Below are 21,993 nucleotides of genomic sequence, written 5' to 3'. Positions count from 1 at the left end.
GGCAGTCGTGGCATTTGGTTATTTGGTGGTAGACCATTAGAGGTATTGACCAGAAGTGTCGTTTAGAGTCATAAACGCGGTAAATTAGTGATTTTCCCTCATAGAAACTGATATAGATACTTCGTGTTTCAATTTTTTTCTTCGAAGTCCCCTTTTCCTAAACTCGTTGATTTGCACCAGTTTTATAGTTGAAAAAATGTTGACTAATGCTTCTGTGCTGTTGAAAGTTATTTGATAATCCTTATCAAAGCTCTACGGTGTGTAATGTTTTGCTGGAAAGCTGATTCAGAAATGGTAGCACTGGGCTGTTGTCTTCAAGGCATTGTTTCTCTAAAGCAAAATCGTTGGTATTGCTCATTCCCAAAGGATTATTACAGCTTGTTCCTCTCTAGATCACGTTCCCCTGTTCCACCATGTGTCTTCTGATGTTTTGCAAAAGGCTGCAACATAGAGGACAGCGTTAATGGATGCATAGGTTCTATCCAGACATGCATTTTCTATAATTCATAGAACTTCTCATTTTAATATTGATCACTAATTCTTATTCTGTATAATCAGATAGAATTTTTTTTAATTACATAATAAGGAAAATGGAACTGATGCTTGGTACTGGATTTTTTTCCCCCCTTCATGAAATTTACATGTTCTCTTCGGGATTAGGAAGTTATTGGTCTTTCCTCCCAGCTGAAGGAGGAAAATGTAGGCCACCTTATAAGATAAAGTGTCTGCAAGAATTGTAGCCCAGAGAGACACGTTAATTATCCCGGGCTTTCTTTTTAATCTGTGGTTGTTTGGGTTGGTTTTTTGGTTTTTTTTTTTTTTCCTTTGGATTCTTTGAAACCGGAAGAGTGGGATATAAACGAAGCACTTAAAGCAATACGTGTTAATTGCTTAAGGCAAATAAGTGTTAATGAGCCTGATAGCTAAGGATCTCCGGGGTACGGTCTGAATATCACGATTCCTAATTCAGAGCCCGTTTCTTTGCTCTATTCAGTTATTATTGCTACAAAAATTCGTGATGGAGATTGTACTTTTGGTGTAGTGAGATAAGATTCATAATACTAAGCGCGTCGTATTATGAGAATCTTTTTCCGTTAAGATATATACACGTTAGTAAGTGACTTTTAAGGAGCGGTAGAAAAAGCATAACCACAGGGAAACTCTATATTTCTCCCGGCGATGATCAAATAAGGGTCGGGGATCGGTTGGAAAAGCAAAAGCAGGGTAGACATCTCGTGGCGAAGGTCCCCTCCCTCCGATAAACCCATGGCAACGGCAGACCCGCAGCGCTGGGCAGCGCTCGGCGCCTGCAGTGCGGGGAGGAGGCTGCGGGCGCCGCTGTTGACCGAGAGGAGCGAGAGGAAGCTCGGAGCGCTGCAGCCCCGCCCGCTGCCGAGCGGCTCGATCACAGGATCGCTGGATTCCTAACTCGGCGGCCGAGGGGTCTGCGATCGTCCCGGCAGGGCGGAACCCATTTGCAGTGAAGCGGAGACAGCGGCGGCAGGGCCTGAAAGCGTGAGGGTGATCGGTGATCGGCGGTAGGGAGCTGCCGGCATCGGAAATGTGCGCTGCGGCGGGGAGGTGCTCGGGCCCGCGGCAGCGAGCTCTGGTCTGCGCCGTCCTGCTGGCGGCATGGGAGGCGGCATGGGGGCAGCTCCGCTACTCGGTGCCAGAGGAGATGCCCAAGGGCTCGTTCGTGGGCGACGTGGTCAAGGACCTGGGGCTGCAGCTGCCGGCGCTCCGAGATCGCGGCGTCCACATTACAGAAAGAGGTAGGACCCAATACTTCTCTCTGCACGGGAGGACAGGGCATTTATTGACAGCGGAGAGGATCGACAGAGAGCAGCTGTGCGAGGATGTGCAGATATGCGTGCTGCGCTGTGAGCTGGTAGTAGAAGGAGAAATGAAGTTTTATGAAATACAAGTGGAAATTACAGATATTAACGACAACACACCCACCTTCAGAGAGGCAGAAACAGAGCTGAGAATGAGCGAGACGACAGCCCCGGGGTCGCGGTTTCCCCTTGCCAGGGCTCAAGATCCGGATTCTGGCCGGAATTCTCTACAGAGCTACGAGCTGAGCGGTGACGAGCACTTCTCGCTGGCCATGCAGGCGGGCCCCAGCGGAGATCAGCGTCCCGAGCTTGTGCTGGCGAAGGCGCTGGACCGGGAGGAGGCGGCGTTTCACGAGCTGGTGCTGAGGGCGAGCGACGGCGGCGATCCGGCACGGACGGGCACGGTTCGGATCCGCGTGACCGTGGTGGACGCGAACGACAACGCGCCCGTGTTCAGCCAGGCGGAGTACACGGTGCGTGTGCCCGAGGACGTGCCCGTAGGCTCCACCCTTGTCACAGTTACTGCCACGGACGCCGACGAGGGTCTGAACGGGAAACTGAAATATTCATATCAGATGGTTTCTCTGAAAGCGTCGGAGATGTTCCACCTAGACGCCGAAACAGGAGCTATCACTTTGACGCATAACTTAGACTTCGAGGAAGGTACCTCCTATGAACTGGAGGTACACGTTCGAGACGGCGGGGACCTTTCCGACATAGCGAAAGTCGTGATCACTGTGACAGACATCAACGACAACGCACCCGAAGTTTCCGTACGGTGGGCACTAAGCGAAATCTCGGAGGACGCCCCCTCGGGAACTGTGGTAGCCCTTCTGTACGTGCAGGACTCTGACTCGGAGGCTAACGGCGAGGTACGCTGCGCCATCGACAAGACGTTCCGTTCCGGCTGCAGAGCTCTCACGGCAGCTATTACAGCGTGGTGACAGCGAGAGAGCTGGACCGGGAGCAGGTGTCGGAGTACAACGTGACGGTGCGGGCGGCCGACGGCGGGTCGCCGGCGCTGCAGAGCAGCGCGGTGCTGGCGCTGCGGGTGCTGGACGTGAACGACAACGCGCCGGTGTTCTTGGAGGAGCGCTACAGCGCGCGTGTGGCGGAGAACAACGCGGCGGGCGCGCTGGTGCTGACGGTGCGCGCCACGGACGCGGACTGGGGGCAGAACGCGCGCGTGCGCTACCGGCTGGCGGACGGGCGGGTGCGGAGCGCGCCGCTGTCGTCGTACGTGTCGGTGCAGGCGGAGACGGGCGCGCTGTACGCGCTGCGCTCCTTGGACTACGAGCAGCTGCGCGAGCTGCAGCTGTGGGTGCGGGCGGAGGACGGCGGCGCGCCGGCGCTGAGCAGCAACGTGTCGGTGCGGCTGCAGATCGTGGACGAGAACGACAACGCGCCGCAGGTGCTGTACCCGCCGCCGGCCGCCGCGGCGGCGGGCTCGGGCTCGGTGGCGGCGTGGTCGTGCGTGGAGCTGGCGCCGCGGCGGTCGGAGGCGGGCGCGCTGGTGGCCAAGGTGGTGGCGGTGGACGCGGACGCGGGGCAGAACGCGTGGCTGTCGTACGAGCTGGCCAAGGCCACGGAGCCGGGGCTGTTCCGCGTGGGGCTGCACAGCGGCGAGGTGCGCACGGCGCGCTCGCCGCTGGCGCGCGACGCGGCGCGCCACAGCCTGGTGGTGCTGGTGCGGGACCACGGGCGGCCGGCGCTGTCGGCCACGGCCACGCTGAGCGTGGTGCTGGCCGAGAGCGTGGCCGAGCTGCTGGCCGAGCTGGGCAGCGCGGCCGACGAGGCGGCGTTGCCGGCCGAGCCGGCCGCCGGCCTGACGCGCTGGCTCGTGCTGGCCGTGGCCGCCGTGTCGTGCCTCTTCGTGGCCTTCCTGCTGCTGCTGCTGGCGCTGCGCCTGCGCCGCTGGCAGCGCCGCCAGCTGCTGCCGCCCGACAGCGGCGCCTTGCGCGGCGTGCCCGTCTCGCACTTCGTGGGCATCGACGGCGTGCGCGCCTTCCTGCAGTCCTACTCGCACGACGTGTCGCTCACGGCCGACTCGCGCAAGAGCCAGCTGCGCTTCTCGGCCGGCAGCTCCTGCGACACCCTGCCGGCCCGGCCGCTGCCCGACGAGCCCGCGCTGCTGCTCGGCGACGAGGACCCTGCCGCCGCCCGTCCCGCTGACCCCGGCTTACTCTCGGTGAGTTAGTCATGCGCGAAGTCAAAATTTCGCTCAGCGTTGCTTTTGTTCGTCGTGCTACAGGATGCTGTATGTATAGTCAGTTGTTGGAGGAGATAGAAGGGGTGCTGTTCCCGGCTGTGTTGTTTTTTCGGGTCTTTGATTTTTTATCTTTTGCTACGTCTTTTCTGGTTGTTTCACTTACCCATATATTACAGTCTTCCTCTCCGTCTTAGCTCTTCTGAAGAGATGTATTGTCAGGTAAGGGAATTTCCCATTATTGGCAGAATCAGATGTCTTCCCAACTGCCGTTGTGCTCGAGAGGAATGACATCCTCTTGAAAAAGATCCTGGCATCGTTTCCATTCCTTTCAGCCTTTAGTTTTTCTCATGATAATCCAGTGAGCAAGAACAATCTTTGCATTTATCTGTGTAGTAATCTTTCTGGATCTTTTGGAAGAATGCATGTAGTTGCATATGAAGGGCCTCTGGGGGAAATAGCAGTGATGGTTTGCTGATGCCATGTCTTATGAATTTGGTTTTTTTAAGGATGGATATGCCTTGGCTTGAAAATTCCTCTTATTTCAAGAACTGTACTAGAGGAGAAGGGGACAGATTCATGTTGCAGGTGACAAGGTGAGGAGGGAGATGAATGTCCCTGTGCAGATTTTCACCATCTTAACCCCTTCTAGAAGGCTTCTCTTTTTTGCCTTCCAGAAGTTGGAGATTTCTTCACAGTTCTCTAATATTCAAACCGATATATCCTCCAACTTCATTACAGAGATGTAAAGACAGCTGTGTGTGTGAAACCAGTGGTGTGATGGTGTGTGTTGAAGAGGGTGGTCTAGGCCAGAAGGTGACTTCTATCTTCTCAAAGAGGCTTGACTAGAAGATATCATTGGAGTTGTATTGGGAGCCCTGGGTGGTCCTTCCTGCGTGTTTGCAGGTTGATGTGAGGTTTGTAACTAATAGCTGAATTGTGCAATTATGGCAATTGCCCTACTGTGAGCTTTGGGAAGAGGATACTCTACTCATTCCCTGGCAAAGACTGAGATGATGTCTGCACTCCAAGTGCCATAATCTACAAGAGTTGGTTCTTACCTCTCATTTTCTGCTAGCTTTGTTGTTATGAACTAAAAAGTAAAATGAGTGTAAAAATATCTTATTCTTGATATCACACTTCTCAGAATCTGTCTGGTCAAGTAGTGGTTCATCAGTCTGCTTCCTTGTAGTGTGATATTTCCTGTCAATGACAGGTATTGAGTGTCAGCACACAGGGAACATCAAAGTTTGAGAGTAACCTGTCTTCCAAGTTACACAGTATGCTGAAGTAGGATGATGGTGTCTCTGAGCTGCTACTCTGATGACTGGGTTTTAATCAGATCTGCATATTGCTTAATCTGTTAATGACATTTTAAATTTCTTACATTAGAAATTTATTAGTGTTGAACAAAGATATATCTTTGCATGCATGCATGATGTGATCCTTGTTCTCAGTCAAGAGAAGTTGTGTGTGCCACTTTTCTCTCATGGTGTCTCATGAAGACAGAGCAAGTAAAAACTTGTGTGCTCTGGTGTGATTAGAAATAACTGAAATATGTGAAGATGATGTAGAAATTCAGTTTGTCTTAGTTGTAAATGAAGCCTACAATAATGGTTGAGTACATATTCCCTTGTGAGCTCCAGAGTGAATGTTCTCTTGACTTTTTAGCAATGATATACCCTGCTTTTTTTTTGTTCAGTTGAGTACCTGCAACTGAAATAAGAAGATATTGAAGCTTGTTGAGCGAGGCACTTCCCCACCTGGTGAATGTCCATGGCCTGATCATGGTGCACATTACAGGGCTTTTTTTCCATACATCTGGGAGTTTCATGACAGAAGTTCTTACAGCTTCTGAGGGTCAGAGGACTCTATATAAGTTACAAAGGGTTGGAGATAAGAGTCCTGGGAGCTGTGTGTGAAAGTGTCTTAAAATGTACAGGGAACCCTGAGGGATTCTCCCTAAGACTTTGCATCTTTTCATCAGTCTTAAGTAACAGACTGAACATGTAAGAAATACCATAATGGAAGATTGGGGAAGATCAAACACTTCATTTAATGCCTAATAGATACAGGAATTATGTAGCTACTCTGAGGGCCATAATCTGGAACTGTATGGGATGATCCCTTCCATTCTGCATGTGTTAATTGGTTGTCTTGCTTGATCTAATGAGCTAAAGCTGGGCCTTTGTCTCTGAGAGTGTGTGGAAGATGACATCTGTTAGAGTGGTCTGTCTGACCTATTCCTGCCTTTCCTGTTTTCAGATCTAAAGAAAAACACTTTCATAGATGTCTTTCTGCAAAAGATCACTTTAAGAAATACTCTTTCTTGTCAAATATTCATGGTGAAAAGTCAGTGGCAGATCAGTGAGAGATTGGCCTCAGAGCAGGAAAGGAGGGGATTGCATGCTCCTCTTGGCTCCGTGTGCTTTCACAGCAATCCTAGTGCCAAGGCCTGTGTGACTTAGAGAATTCCCCCTTTTCCTGTATCCTAAAAAGATACAGACTTGCATGAATTTGTCTGCAGACATACCCATGCAAATGCAAACATGCTTCAGAGATTCTGTGTCTAAGAACTGTCATTTTCCAGGTGTATGGCCTTGTAAGACTGTGATGTAAAATCCTGTCTTAAGTGTACTGGGCTATCCCCAGCCTTGACCAACCTTCAGATGTTATGAATGGATTTTGCTCATATGAAGTTACCAGTGACATTTTGTTAGGATTTAAAGTGTTTGTGTGTGGAGAATGTAGGGCATGGGATGGTAGTTTTGATAGGAAATTCTGGTTTGGGGTGTTGTACATTCCACATTTCTTGAAATGTGTGTGAACAGAGAAGCTCACTTGTGGATCTGTGCTGTGATCCTTATTCGCCATGAGGAGAAGTTGTGTGGGAAACACGTCTTTAATGGTGTCTGTTTGCAAAGAAGTCCCTGTTTGAGCACTGAGGCTTTCTGTCTGCATAGAGGCAGGGCTGGTAAAAGAGTTTGCTGTGGTGTAGTTTGAAATGTTTAGGAGGTTGGTATAAACATTCAATATCTCCTGGTTTTATTCCCATAGTTATGGTTCTGTGCATTTTTCTTGTTTTCCAAAGAACTTAGAGAGCCATGCCTGTGGTCTTTGGTGTAAAGTCTTGTGTACTCTTTGCAAGGTAGACGATGCTTCTTGTATACCTGCTGCACTTGACATAGTCTGAAATGTTACGCCATGATTCTTAACTTCTGTGGCTTTCCTATTCCTTCCTTGTTTCCTATGTTCTACAAGTAGGCCTTGGCTTGGCTGATAGTCCCTTTTAAGGAGAGGTCTGTTCAGATTATCAGGTGGTGGGAGTTGTTCTCATCTATGTTCACCCATGAAGATGTTCAGCTGCCAGTAGAAAGACTTTGATACATTTCTATTTCCCATGAATATCACTGGATTGCACGTGTACTGCCTGTAGTGCAACTGAAGTTGTGCATGCAGAGCAAGGAATGTGAGGGACTAGCCTGGAATAAGGAACATGGCTGGGCCAATGTGTTTCTGGATGAGCAGTGGTTTGGATTCAAACCTGGTGCCAAGGCCTGTGCCATTTTTGTTATGATCCTGATTTCTCTGTTTTGAAAGGCAATGGGAATAAGATATCAGAATGTGTGTAGCTAGAACATTTATGTCTGAGTAGAATGGCCTGTGATTCTTGTGAGAATCCTCCTCTATCCACCTCTGTGTCCCTGGAACATTATGATACACAGTTCCCTCACAGTTGTAATTACACTTCCTTTCAGGCCTTTTTTTCCTGGAAGGTCATGGTTCATTTTCCCTGTTTCTGGAGAAAAGGCATTTTGCATTAGAAAATCCAAATGGTTTTCTGCAGCAAAAACTCACCTTAATACTCTAAGTCAGGATTGTTGATGTGAAGAAAATGAAGGAAAAACTAAAAGGAGTCTCTCATATCTTCTCATAGTATATGAACAAGGCCCATTATAAGGCGTTTATATGTAGAGAATTTTATTTGTAGGGAAGTTAACAGGCCACATTGTGGAAAAAGGACACATGAGAGCTGATAATGACTTCATAAAATAAAATTAGGTGTGTACAATCTGATTTGTTTTGCTTCTGCTCAAGAAAAAACTCTTGCCTTGCTTTCTGGTTTGAGCATGAGCTCAGGATATCTGATCTGACCTGAAAGGTCCCATCTGTTCCTATTGTCCAAGTGCAGGTGGAGCTCAGAGAGTTGTAGACAATATCTCATTGCCCAGCAGGAAACTACCAACGTGTGGGGCCTTTGAGGGCCTCTATTGGCCCAATATATTCAGGATCTTTATCAGTGACATAGCTGATTGGATTGAGAGTGCTCTCTACAGGTTTGCAGCTGACACCAAGCTAATTGGTGCCTCAGATTCAGCAGAAGGATTGGATGTCATCCCCAGGGACCTGGACAGCCTGGAGGAGTGGACTCATGTCAGCCGTATTAAGTTCAACAGGGTCAAGTGTAAAATCATGCACCTGGGTCAGGGCAATCCCCTTTCAGTCCAAACCTGGGGGATTGAGAGCTGGCCTGTGGAGGAGGACTTGAGGTCCTGGTGGGTGACAAAGGGGATAGAAGCTCGCAGGGAGTTCTTGCAGGCCTGGAAGTGAGTCACATTCTGGGCTGGATAACAAGTAGTGGGGCCAGCAGGACAAGGGAGGAGCAACTGACAGAATGAGAGCAGAGAGTCTTAAGCTGTGCCTAGGGAAATATAGGCTGGATGTTAGCAAAAACGTTTTTTATGGAAACAGTGATTGAGTACTGGAGTTGTCTTCACAGGGAGGTGGTGCAGTCTCCATCCCTGTATGTGTTTAATAAAAGACTGGATATGGCACTCAGTGCCATAATATAGTTGGGGTGTTAGGGCATGGGTTGGACTCAGGGATCTTGAAGGTCTCTTCAATCTTGTTGTTCCGTGATTTTCTGCTTTTGTGAGACCTGTCAGAGCATGTCCAGAGGAGGATATCAGAAATTCTCAAAGGGATGGAACAATTCTGCCACAGAGATGGGCAGTGTGAAGCCTTTCAGCCTCAGGTGAAAAGGTGCTCTGAAGAACTCACTGTGATGTTTACTATATAAAATGAGTAAAAGAAATATGGAGAGAGACTTCTGATAGGGCCCATCTTGATAAGGATAAGGTCAATGGTTTGAATCTGAGAGGAGGTAGGTTTAGCCTGGTAGCATGTTTTTCCATGAGGTTGGTGAGACAAAGGAAGACATTGCCCAGAGAGGATACTGATGTACCATGTTTGAAAGGGTTCAGGGCTTTGAGAAACCTGACTAGTGAGGTGTGGAACACATGACCAGAAAGATTCGTTCACACCCAAACCATGACAAGATAGAAATGACATTTTCTTCCATGCGTTTCTGAATATTATTGACTATTCCACACTACTCCAACTATTATCTTCTAGGAATTTTTTCCGATTAATATAACAATTAGAAATATCCTAGAATGCTAAAGAGCCTTTAAAGTCTTCTCTAGATATACCATCTCTTAATTTTCTAATAGTTGTACCTTCATTTTAATAAGAGTAGGTAACTTTATTACTCTGCCATAAGTATTTGCTTCCGATTGTTCACTGCGACAAAGGGAGATGATCTAAAAGTACCGAAAAAGTATTTTCAGATCTAATCTCCTTTGGAGTCGCGTAAGGACAGACCTTCTGCTCGGGCTGTTTTGCAGTCGGGGAGAGCCCCCGGGGCCGGTGCAGCCGCCGAGCCCCGCCCAAAGCCGGGCCCCCTTGAGCGCGGCCATCCGGCGGCTGCAGTGGCGCGGCGGCGCCTCCGGGTGTCGCTGTTGGCCGCCGCCGAGCGGCGCTCAAGCCGCCGCCGCCTCCGCCGCAGCATCCTGCCCCCGCAGGCTGCTCGCTCGCCCGGCGCCGGCCGCAGCGGCACCGCCAACAGCAGCAGCGGCGGCGAGAGGCGGCTCGCCGTCCTCTCTGTCTTTCAGCGGTGTCTGTTGTGGCCGGCGAGAGCGGCTGGAAGGGAGGCAGGGCAGCGGCAGGAGGCAGGAGCGCGGCGAGCGCAGTGAGCAGAGAATGGCGGTGAGGCGGCGGCAGAGGCGCGGGCCGGGCGGCGGGCGAGCGCTGCTGGCCGCGCTGCTGCTGCTGCTGCTGGGCGTGTGGGGCCGGGCGGCGGCCGAGCGGGTCCGCTACGCCATCCCCGAGGAGCTGGGCAGAGGCTCGCTCGTGGGGCCGCTGGCTCGGGACCTTGGGCTCAGCGCGGACGAGCTGCCGGCGCGCAAGCTGCGGCTGAGCGAGGAGAAGCAATACTTCACGGTGAATGAGGAGAACGGGAACCTGTACGTGAACGAGAGGCTGGACCGGGAGGAGATATGCGGCGATTCGGCGACCTGCTCTGTCAGCTTCGAGGTGCTGGTGCACAACCCGCTGAATGTTTTCCACGTCGAGGTGGCGATCGAGGACGTGAATGACAACTCCCCAGTTTTCAGAAAAGCTTTTCTGGATCTCGAGATCGGTGAATGGATCCCTCCTGGTGCTCGGTTTCCCCTAGAGATGGCCCGAGATGAGGACGCAGGAAGCAACTCGCTGCTGACTTACCAACTCACCAGCAATCCCTCTTTCACTTTGGTCATGAAGGAGAGCCCTGACGGAAGAAAGCAGCCGGAATTAGTGCTGGAGAAAGCATTGGACCGGGAGAAGCAGAGCACCTTTGAGCTTGTCCTGACGGCGGTGGATGCCGGGGATCCCTCGAGATCCGGGACTGTCCATGTCCGCGTAATCGTTACTGACGCTAACGACAACCCACCAGTGTTCAGCAAAAGCCTCTACGAGGCGAGAGTAGCGGAGAATCTTTCAGTGGGATCTCTGGTGCTGCGGGTACAGGCGACAGACGCAGACGCCGGCTCCAATGGGCGGGTCTCATACTCATTCAGCAACGTCCCGGACACCATCCGTGCTTTGTTCACTGTCGACAGCAACAGCGGCGAGGTCAGGACAGCGGGTCCCCTCGATTTCGAGGAGAAGAATAAATACATCTTTGACCTGGAGGCAACGGACGGAGGCGGGTTAACGACTCACTGCAAGGCTCAAATAGATATCACGGACGAGAACGACAACGCCCCGGAAGTCACGATTCTGTCACTCTCGAGCCCTGTAGCCGAGGATGCCCCGACGGGCACCGTGGTGGCCGTGCTGAAAGTGCGGGACAGAGACTCCGGCGAGAACGGTCAGGTGTCGTGCGAGCTGTCGGGAGAGGCGCCGCTGTCGATCGTGGCGTCCTCGGGCGGCTCGTACAAGGTGGTGACATCGGGCGCACTCGACCGCGAGCAGGCGTCGGAGCACCGGGTGACGGTGGTGGCCCGGGACCGGGGCAGGCCGGCGCTGTGGAGCAGCACGGAGCTGGTGCTGGAGGTGTCGGACGTGAACGACAACGCGCCGGAGTTCGAGGAGGCGGCGTACAGCGCGTACGTGGCAGAGAACAACGCGGCGGGCGCTCTGGTGTTGCGCGTGCAGGCGCGGGATGCGGACGCGGGCGCCAACGGGCGCGTGAGCTACTGGCTGGCGGGCGGCAGCGCGGGCGCGGCGGCGCTGGTGTCGGTGGAGGCGCGGAGCGGTGCGCTGTACACGCAGCGCTCCTTGGACTACGAGCAGTGCCGCGAGTTCACGGTGGCCGTGCGGGCGCAGGACGGCGGCTCTCCGGCGCGCAGCTCCACGGCCACGGTGCGCGTCTTCGTGCTGGACCGCAACGACAACGCGCCCAGGGTGCTCTGGCCCGCGGCGGCGGCGGTGGCGGCGGGAGAGGCTCCGGGAGGGGCGGCGGCGCTGCCTTTCGAGGTGGTTCCGCGCTCGGCCGAGGCCGGCTACCTGGTGGCCAAGGTGGTGGCGGTGGACGCGGACGCGGGGCGCAACGCGTGGCTGTCGTACGAGCTGGTGCAGGCGTCGGAGCCGGCGCTGTTCCGCGTGGGGCTGCACAGCGGCGAGGTGCGCACGGCGCGCGCCGTGGGCGAGCGGGACGCGGCCAAGCAGCGTGTGGTGGCCGTGGTGAAGGACCACGGGCAGCCGGCGCTGTCGGCCACGGCCACGCTGCACGTGGTGCTGGCCGAGAGCTTGCAGGAAGCGCTGCCGGAGCTGAGCGAGCGGCCGGCGGGCGCCGAGGCGGCCGAGCTGCAGTTCTACCTGGTGCTGGCGCTGGCGCTGCTGTCGGCGCTCTTGGTGCTGAGCGTGGCGCTGGCCGTGGTGATGCGGCTGCGCCGGGCCGGGCCGCCCGCCGTGCTGCGCTGCCTGGGCGCGCAGCGCTTCTCCCTGGCCGGCGCCGCCTTCCCGGCCGACTTCTGCGAGGGCACCTTGCCCTACTCCTACAACCTGTGCGTGCCGGCGCCGGCCCGCGCCGTGCCCGAGGCCTCTTGGCCGCCGCCGCCGCCGCCGGTTCCCATCCTGTCGGCGGAGGAGCTTCTGGGCGGGGATTCCTGCGACAAGCCGAGCCCGAACACCAGCGCCGTCGAGGGAGAGCCTCCTGCCCAGCCCGCCCTACCGCAGGTCTGTTAAACCGCAAGCTCATCCTGTTCTCCTTGAGCCTTTCTTAAACGGCCTTCTCGTTTCCGTCAGATTGATACGCTTGTCGAGACCTGGGCGCTATCTGTTGGTCAATACTATTTCGGTATTTACTCTGAAAGGGAACATGTATCTGGCCCTGTTGATTGAGTAGTTACATGTTCTTCTAACCCTCTTCTGTTTGCCCTCCTGTGTTTTGAGAGAAGGCTGCTTCACATCTGGTAGGTCTCGTGAGGCTGACAACTTTTTTCCCTGATATTATTTATTTGATGCAAACCCGGGATTTAATCCTGCTTCAAGTAATGCCATGCAGTGTCCCATGTTTTGAGAGAATCTTGCTTCAGAAAAGGCAGCATTGATGGGATGAATATATATTTTTAACTCATGATTTTTATAGGTATTTTAAACAATTATTTGTCAGTTCAACGGAGAACTCGGGTTCTTGCTCTATAGAAAGAGATCCTCTGATTCCATGTAAAAGACTACAGTAAAGGGAATTAACATTCGGTGTTTGTGGGTGGAGGGGGCTTGTGTTTGCTTGTTATTTGTTTTGTATGTTTTTTTCCTGAGATGTGTGGGTTTTCAGCATGAAAGGAGAAATTACAGCTTGTTCCTCTGTCCTGGAGGAGTGTCGAGTGTATTTGAGGATAAGTTTTCTTCAGGAATGGTATTCGGTGTTGGTTACTTAGTCCAGTCGTTCAGTCATTATTTTTCTCTGCAGTTTATTCTGTCTTCTTTTTTTTTTTTTTTTTCCCCTACCCTCTTTCTAGTGAAAGCCTAGATTAATGACTCAAAATCAAAGCAAACCAAACCTAAACCATACCCCACATCCAATTTTATTTCAGAGCCTGTTTTCTCCTATCTCTTCTTCTCTAAGAGAGTTGTTTGGACCTAGTAGATCTCGCGGATCGTGGAATACTAAATTGAATAATCAAGTCTAAGTCGCGTTTTACAGTCGTTTTTTTATTTGCCTGTTTACCAGGACAGGCCTCTGCACAAACCAAAAATGACAAACGAGTATGCAAAAGGACAGAAACTGAACACTCGAATAGAGTATTTTTGCATCTTTATTTAGTTTAAAAGTTGTCCAGCCAAAATAAAGATTAAGTAATTATTCGAACACTTCCATAGAAACATCAAGCATTTGCACTGTGATTTCTGGCAAAAGATTTTTCTAGGTCGTTAAAACTGTCGAATTAATTGTTTAAATTTAAATGTGTATAAACTGTTCAAACCCCAATTTTATGTGGCTTCTTAAGAAAGTGGAAATCATACATTAATAACAGTTGTTATCTTTCTGTAGTTACCATCGATTTTGCCACGGTGGGCCGCAGAGTAGGGACAGTAGCCAAAGCAATTTACCTGTGGTTCTCCTCACCATTTGCCCCGCAGTTTGTGGGGAGAGAAGCAGAGAGTTCCGGCTGGTTTCACTGCAGATGATTCCTGCCTCAGGGTCAGTTGCAGTACAGTCAGTGCGGAGTGGTCAAGTGACTTTACAGCCTGAAACCGCCGGATGGGGGAGAAGGATTTTTGGGCAGTAGGGGAAATTCCTCCTGTACGGTGGTAAACGGAAAGTCTTCTACTGAGCAAAGGCAGAGCACCGGGCGGGTGGCAGAGCAGCCCACCTCTTCCACAGCTCCACGGTGTTAGGGTTGTCAGTTTCAGTGGATCGACCCCCCACTTCTCCCGCCTATGAATGTCTTATCTAAGTCACTGCAAATGGAATAGATAATATAACTTAGACCGTGTTCCGTATTGACTGAAAATCCGCTAAAAACCCCATTAACTTGGGTTTATGAGTTCTGCGTCTCTGAGGGCAGGAGTGGATGTCTGATTATCCCGTGACGTATCTCAGAGCAGTTATTTTTTTGCTACCCCTGAGCCGGTAATTCAAGAACAAGGCCTGCATTTTAAGTTTTATTTTCCTAACAGAATTAGCCTTAGTATATTCTAAACATTATAAAAAATTATCACACAACGTATTTTTATATTAGCAAGTGATTTTTTCAGTGAGGGAGAAATTCTGATACCAAGGGCGGACTCGGCCTTCCTGTCGGTTGGGATTACCTGGAGGATCAAATACGAGAACATATGGAGAAAATAAAAAGAAGGAAATTCCCGCGGGACGGCACCTCATGTCTCGGTAGCGACTCTCCCTTCCCCGCAGCTGTCCGTGGGAAGGCAGGAGCGCAGCGCTGGGCAGCGCTCGGTGCCTGCAGTGCCGGGAGGAGGCTGCGGGCGCCGCTGTTGACCGAGAGGAGCGAAAGGAAGCTCAGAGCGCTGCAGCCCCGCCCGCTACGGACCCGCTCGATCGCTTCCGCGCTGTCTCGGCGGCGGAGGGATTGCGAACGTCCCCGCGGTGGGGAATCTTGCTGCGGAGAGACAGAGTGGCCGGCGGCACTCTGAGAGGCAAGCCGCAGAGAGAGCGGGAACTGGAGCAGGATCGACATTACCGTAAGGGAGATGTGCGCGGCGGAGAGGCGCTGGGGCCGGCGGCAGAGAATTCTGTTGTTGGGCGTGCTGCTGGCGGCGTGGGAAGCGGCGTGGGGGCAGCTGCGCTACTCGGTGCCCGAGGAGAAGCCCAAGGGCTCGTTCGTGGGCGACGTGGCCAAGGACTTGGGGCTGCAGCTCCAGGAGCTAAGCGATCGCGGGGTGCGCATCCTGAACAAAGGTAGGATGCAGTATTTCTCTCTGCACGGGAAGACGGGACATTTAGTAACGGCGGAGAGGATCGACAGAGAGCAGCTGTGCCGGCTGGTGGAGAAATGCGTGCTACGCTGTGAATTCATAATGGAGGGACAGATGCAGGTTTACGGAATCGAAGTAGAAATCACGGACATTAACGACAACGCACCCAGCTTTCAGCAAGCGGAGAAAGACCTGAGACTTAGCGAGATGACAGCCCTGGGGGCGAGGTTTCCCCTAGCCCAGGCTCACGATCCTGACACGGGCCGGAACTCCCTGCAGAGCTACGAGCTGAGCGGTGACGAGCACTTCTCGCTGGCCGTGCAGGTGGGCCCCGGCGGCGATCAGCGTCCCGAGCTGGTGCTGGCGAAGGCGCTGGACCGAGAGGAGGCGGCGTTTCACGAGCTGGTGCTGAGGGCGAGCGACGGCGGCGATCCGGCACGGACTGGCACGGCTCGGATCCGCGTGACGGTGCTGGACGCGAACGACAACGCGCCCGTGTTCAGCCAGGCGGAGTACACGGTGCGTGTGCCCGAGGACGTGCCCGTGGGCTCTGTCCTCGTCACTGTCACGGCCACAGACGCCGACGAGGGTCTGAACGGGCAGGTGAAATACAGCTTCCATAAAATTTCAGACCGAACCTCAGAACTTTTTAATCTCGACTCTGAGACAGGAGAAATAACTGTTCAGGAAGACTTGGATTTCGAGGAATTCTCCTCCCACGAACTTGAGGTTCAGGCACATGACGGAGGAGAGCTTTACGACACCGCGAAAGTCGCAATCTCTGTGACAGATGTCAATGACAACGCGCCCGAACTGACAGTATCCTCGGCCGTGAGTACAATCTCCGAGGATGCTCAGCCGGGGACAGTTGTGGCCCTGTTGCATGTGCAGGATGGCGACTCGGGGGCCAACGGCGACGTACGCTGCTCCCTCGAGGGGGATGTCCCATTCCGTCTAGAGAAGAATTTTGAGGACTACTACCGCGTGGTGACAGCGAGAGAGCTGGACCGGGAGCAGGTGTCGGAGTACAACGTGACGGTGCGGGCGGCCGACGGCGGGTCGCCGGCGCTGCAGAGCAGCGCGGTGCTGGCGCTGCGGGTGCTGGACGTGAACGACAACGCGCCGGTGTTCTTGGAGGAGCGCTACAGCGCGCGTGTGGCGGAGAACAACGCGGCGGGCGCGCTGGTGCTGACGGTGCGCGCCACGGACGCGGACTGGGGGCAGAACGCGCGCGTGCGCTACCGGCTGGCGGAGGGGCGGGTGCGGGGCGCGCCGCTGTCGTCGTACGTGTCGGTGCAGGCGGAGACGGGCGCGCTGTACGCGCTGCGCTCCTTGGACTACGAGCAGCTGCGCGAGCTGCAGCTGTGGGTGCGGGCGGAGGACGGCGGCGCGCCGGCGCTGAGCAGCAACGTGTCGGTGCGGCTGCAGATCGTGGACGAGAACGACAACGCGCCGCAGGTGCTGTACCCGCCGCCGGCCGCCGCGGCGGCGGGCTCGGGCTCGGTGGCGGCGTGGTCGTGCGTGGAGCTGGCGCCGCGGCGGTCGGAGGCGGGCGCGCTGGTGGCCAAGGTGGTGGCGGTGGACGCGGACGCGGGGCAGAACGCGTGGCTGTCGTACGAGCTGGCCAAGGCCACGGAGCCGGGGCTGTTCCGCGTGGGGCTGCACAGCGGCGAGGTGCGCACGGCGCGCTCGCCGCTGGCGCGCGACGCGGCGCGCCACAGCCTGGTGGTGCTGGTGCGGGACCACGGGCGGCCGGCGCTGTCGGCCACGGCCACGCTGAGCGTGGTGCTGGCCGAGAGCGTGGCCGAGCTGCTGGCCGAGCTGGGCAGCGCGGCCGACGAGGCGGCGTTGCCGGCCGAGCCGGCCGCCGGCCTGACGCGCTGGCTCGTGCTGGCCGTGGCCGCCGTGTCGTGCCTCTTCGTGGCCTTTCTGCTGCTGCTGCTGGCGCTGCGCCTGCGCCGCTGGCAGCGCCGCCAGCTGCTGCCGCCCGACAGCGGCGCCTTGCGCGGCGTGCCCGTCTCGCACTTCGTGGGCATCGACGGCGTGCGCGCCTTCCTGCAGTCCTACTCGCACGACGTGTCGCTCACGGCCGACTCGCGCAAGAGCCAGCTGCGCTTCTCGGCCGGCAGCTCCTGCGACACCCTGCCGGCCCGGCCGCTGCCCGACGAGCCCCCGCTGCTACTCCGGGGCGAGGACCCTGCCAGCGCCCGTCCCGCTGACCCTGCTGCTCTCTCGGTGAGTTTTTCGGTTCACACTTCCTCCCCCAAATCTCTTCCTTCAATCCTACTCCTCTGCTTCTGCCGCCTTCTGTATCCTGTGTAGGGAGGTTTTCTGGAATGGATAGTTGAGCAATTCTTAATGCCCTCTTAAAAGGTGGTTTCTCTTGCTCCAGGGAGGTGGAGTAGGGGTTCGTGTTCTCACTTCCAGGTGTTTGGAGAGGTAGGTGTAGTGTGATTGATGGTGTCTAGAGTTCGATTGAGGCTTTGAAGTTTCATCAGGTGCCCCGTCGCATCTCTGCCCTGATGTGTGCAACACCCGTCTTCCTTTCAGTATTAGCTCTTCTCAACAGATGTGTTGGATTTTTTGCAAATTGCTTTTCTTTGCTCGTTCAGCAGGCTTCCCGACTTTACATTTTTTTGAGTCGGGTGTAATTCTCTGTACTTTAGTCACACAGTCCTCCATGTGTAAATTCAGTGCTCATCGTTTGTACTTCTCTCTGCATTTTCGTGTAAATGCAGTCAGTAGGAGATGTCTTTCCATTCATCTCGTCCTTCTGGGGAATGGGCCGGCAACAACTTGTTCGATCGTGTCTTTCTTCCAGGAAAGACGAAGGATCCTCTTGAAAGTTTTGACTGCTTGAAAAGCCTGCATGTTGCTGCATGTGGAGGGGAAAATACAGGAGGAAATGGCTGAGATAGTTGTTGATATCCTGCCTATCAAAGCCGAACTCTTGATGTGGTTTGGCTGTAAATACAGGTCATGGCAAGAACCTTGGCCTGGGTGGGAGGGAAAGGATTCAAGGCGCAGAGGGAGACACAAGGAGAGAGTGATTGCCCCTATAGAAACATTCACTGACCCTGTCTCTTCTGGAGCTCTCATTTCTTTTCCTTTTAGAAGTCTGAGGTTTCTTCACAGAATAGTAATGAGCAGAGAGATGCAGCTTCCTTTATCTGTGGATGTGGAAGTATGTGTGTGAACTTGGTGATGTGATCTGGGAACCTCGGCATTGTATTTCAAGTGTTTGTAAATTAGATGTGTCGAAAAGCACCCTGGATACTGTGAAGGATAGGAGATCTGAGTCCTGGGAGCTCCAGGGTTTGTTGAATGTTGCAAGGAAATGCTTTCTTCCTTTGCTTTTCATCTCTAGTATCATGCAGTGTGAGGTTTTTCCTCATGAAATGCTTAGCTAGAAGACATGTATTCCAGCTGTATGGAAAGCTCTTGGAGGCTCTTCCAATGGGTTTGCATGTCATCAGAATTGTGTACCTTAATAGCTTCATTATTTACAGGTGACAAACGTCACATGGGACCTGTGGGAAGAGCAGACTGTGTATTTTCTACTTACTAAATACCTGAATTAATTACCCAGTTTAAGGTACATGATCTAGGAAAGTGTGTTGTGATCTCTTCTTTCTGCAGCTGTTTTTTTCTTTTTTTTATCTTACTCTTTTAATGATCTGAAGATGTGCCTTTATCTCTGTCACGGTGTGGAAAATCAGACGTGTTACAATTGTCACGCTGTTCCATATGTGCCTTTCAAGTTTACAGTTCAAATTTCTGAAAATAAGTCCAGAGTTTTCTTATTTTTGATACTGCTTTATTCTGACTCAAATGGCCAAGTTGTGGGTTCAGCATTCCTTTCCATTAATATTAGAGTCACACACCTTCCAAACAGCCCATGTGCTGAAAAAGCTGCTTTTAAGATGATACTTGGATGATTGGTTCTTTATTGAGCTGCTGATTGTCTTTTATAATATTTCACATATGTCAAATTCTTGGGATGAGCAACATAATCTTTGTCGTGATTCTTGGGATCTGAGAAGCTACATGTGCAAGGTTTCTTTTAATGGTGTCTGCCTACAGATTTAACTTTCCTTTTGTGTGATGTTTGGATGGAAAGAAGAGCTCCATGTGCCCAGAGACAGGGCCAGTGGAAGAGGTCACCGTGGTGCAGTTTGAAAGGTTTAAAAGGATAGTGGAGAAGTTCAGTTTGTCTGAGTCTTTACAGGGCAATGACAGATGCAGTTCCAAACTTTTTCCTTTATTTTTAAATTTTTTTTTGGTCACACAATGAATTTTTTATGATTGGGATCTATGGTGTGAGCTGCTCTGTGAGCCTCCTGTAAACCTGTTTCCTCTAGTTTCCTACTACAGTGACACCATCTGAAAGATGGAGCTATGATTTACACACTTCTGGTGGTTTCCCATTCTTCTTTTTTGGATGGTTGCTTTTTTTTGTTTGTTTGTGTTTTGGCCTGGAATGTATTGATTGTCTGTTTGTATTTTGGTTTGGATTTTGTGTTAGTGTTTCTGTTTTGTCAGGGAGTAAAGCTGATCCTCATTGTGCCTGGCAATCCTGAGCACATCAAAATACATCTTAATATTATCCAGCAGGGAGAACAGTTTTCCTGCATACCTTGAAAGTATGGTAAATCTTTCCCTGAGATGGTCTTTTCCCTGGGGTCAACACACAGACAAAAATTTGGCATATGTTGAAGGTTTCTTGAGAGTTGTAAGTATGTTTTCTTTGAAGTCTTGGTTTACTGGAAAGTCGTGCCTAATTTTAACTATTCTGGTCGCTGCTTTTGAATTTCAAACCATGTATGTTGTTTTTCACCAAATCTTTACTTCAGCCACCTAGGACAGAATTTTGTGTGTGAAAATTAGGGAAAAGCAAAATGAGAATCTGCTGTACTTTCTCAGACGACTGAGCCTGAGAAAAATGCACATGAGAAGCTGTTTAAAATAATGGTTTTATAATTTTGCAAAGTGAGCAGGCCACATAGTAGAAAAAACTGGCTGAGAGATGATGACTAATTCTCAAAATGAACCCCCTGTTATGTAACCCAGAGTAAGTCTTTAGGACCACACTTAGTAGTCTTTAGGACCACACTCAACGACTTCATAGTGCTCTCAGAAATAATAATGGAAATAATTTCAATGCTGTAGTAGAGACCTAGAAGATTTCCTGGTGACCATCTCCCACAAACTCTGTCTTCTACTGCTTCCTCACCTTACTTGTCTGATTTATGTGTTGTTGGGTGGTTTTTTTTTCCTTTATTTTCTGCATATGTGGATTTACTTATAAGCACAGCTTCCTTTATAAATGTGTCATAACTTAGTGGGTCTCGCTGAAGGAGGAGTGAAAGGCAGGAGATGTGAGAGTGACTTTGTGTTCTGTTATTGTTGGGAGAAATAGATGTAAATATGACCTTGGTAGGAGTCATATCTTTGTGGAAAAGTGTCTATGATAAAAGAGAGGAGATTTCTCCTAAAACTTTAGTTTGATGAGCCATTCCCTGATGGAAGATTGCTAATTCTTTATTTTGGCTTCTTATCATTGATGTGGTTTAGAATCCTTCAGTTTATTCTCAGGATGGTGATGAGCAGGCATATGTACCTTCTCTCTTGTTGTGATTGTAGTGCATTATCATCTCATGATAAATGTTACTACTGATGAAATGGTCACAAACAAAGCTGGAAGTGGAAAAGTGTTGCAGGGAAGACAGGGGAGCTCTGTGTGTGAGGCTATAGAAGAACTTGGTTTTTTCCCTGTTTGTCATATGTCATAGACAGTAGAAGTTTGTGCCTTATGAAGTACTATGGGATGGAGTTGCTTTTGTAGAGTGAGATGCACAAAATGTTATTGCCCTTCAACTGTTTACTTCTGTATGTTTCTTACTCTTGCATTGCTGCTTGTCATGATTTGAACCTCAGGGTGTCTGATCTTGTGTGGAAGGTCACATCTATTACAGTTCTCTGTATGTGGGTGCTGATGTTTACAGCTGTAAAGAGGAAAGGTTCCACAAGCAGGTATGTGCTCACTCAGGAACATTTTGTCTCTAGCATAGTAATGCAAAAGCATCTCTGCTGCAGTCCACTAAGTGCAGAGTGGCCACCAAGCCCAGCCATTTTCATGACTAGAACAGGGGCTGGTGGAAGAATGTGAACAGGGTGTCCCCCACATGGTCACCCAGAACATGCTGGAGGCTGTTAAATGGGTGAAGAACTGGCTGAATGGCTGCATCCAAAGTGTTGTAGTCAACAGTTCATTGTCCAAGTGGAAACCAGACCCTCAAGGGTCCATACTGGGAACAATACGATTTAGTTATCTTCAAAAACAATATGATTTAGTTATCTTCATAAACAGTGTGATTTAGCAGACCCTTGGCAAATTTACTGAGGACACAGGGCTGAATTGATAGAGAGGCCAACTAGAGGAACCTTGATAGGTGTAGAAGTTGGCCCATACAAACATCATGAAATTCCACAAGGCCAAGTGGAAGGTCCTGCACCTGGGTCAGGGTAAATTGTAATTTAAACAGAGAGTGAGGGACCGGGAAGAGCCTCACCATAAAGAATCTGGTGAGTGACAAATGGGACATGAGCTGGCAATGTGCACTTACTGCCCAAGAAGTGAGTCACCTGAGCTCCAAGACAAATAGTGTAGTCAGAAGGATGTGGTCGATTGTTCTGCTCTACACGTTTTTGACCACAAAAATTGTCAGACAGCTGCATTGTCTCTGT

General features: G+C 51.7%; 3 protein-coding genes across 9 annotated transcripts in view; all 3 read left to right on the top strand.

The window, feature by feature from the left end:
• LOC115484229 (protocadherin gamma-C5-like) overlaps positions 1 to 21,993 on the top strand; it is a 208,813-nt gene that overhangs the window by 54,804 nt on the left and 132,016 nt on the right. The window contains exon 1 of one of the 7 annotated variants that reach the window (XM_050979631.1): positions 14,878 to 16,704. The exons of 5 other annotated variants lie outside the window; for them this stretch is intronic. In XM_050979631.1, coding sequence (XP_050835588.1) covers positions 15,022 to 16,704 — 1,683 coding nt within the window. In that variant the 5' untranslated portion in view covers positions 14,878 to 15,021. Of the gene's footprint in view, positions 1 to 14,877; positions 16,705 to 21,993 lie in introns of those variants that run through there. One more of the 7 variants, XM_050979638.1, reaches the window with a different exon arrangement.
• LOC127060104 (protocadherin gamma-A7-like) lies at positions 1,411 to 2,896 on the top strand. Its single transcript, XM_050979642.1, has one exon. It carries the CDS (start codon positions 1,562 to 1,564, stop codon positions 2,777 to 2,779), a length of 1,218 nt encoding a protein of 405 aa, XP_050835599.1. The 5' UTR covers positions 1,411 to 1,561; the 3' UTR covers positions 2,780 to 2,896.
• Positions 7,246 to 12,552, top strand: LOC127060127 (protocadherin gamma-B5-like). Its single transcript, XM_050979843.1, has 3 exons — positions 7,246 to 7,301; positions 8,331 to 8,648; positions 9,729 to 12,552. The coding sequence occupies exons 1-3, from the start codon at positions 7,246 to 7,248 to the stop codon at positions 12,550 to 12,552; spliced, it is 3,198 nt and encodes a 1,065-aa protein (XP_050835800.1).

This window comes from Serinus canaria, chromosome 13 (genome assembly GCF_022539315.1).
Source record: "Serinus canaria isolate serCan28SL12 chromosome 13, serCan2020, whole genome shotgun sequence".
NCBI classification, from domain to species: Eukaryota; Metazoa; Chordata; class Aves; order Passeriformes; family Fringillidae; genus Serinus; species Serinus canaria.
Note: the sequence above shows the minus strand (reverse complement) of the source record. Positions and strands in the feature narration are given on the sequence as shown.

Bases quoted from the DNA above. Each gene is read 5' to 3' on its own strand.
- LOC127060104 (XM_050979642.1), top strand. From the start codon at position 1,562: ATGTGCGCTGCGGCGGGGAGGTGCTCGGGCCCGCGGCAGCGAGCTCTG.
- LOC127060127 (XM_050979843.1), top strand. From the start codon at position 7,246: ATGATTCTTAACTTCTGTGGCTTTCCTATTCCTTCCTTGTTTCCTATG. The intron at 7,302-8,330 runs GTAGGCCTTGGC...CAATATATTCAG, and splicing joins TTGTTTCCTATGTTCTACAA to GATCTTTATCAGTGACATAG. The intron at 8,649-9,728 runs GTGAGTCACATT...GCTGTTTTGCAG, and splicing joins GAGTTCTTGCAGGCCTGGAA to TCGGGGAGAGCCCCCGGGGC.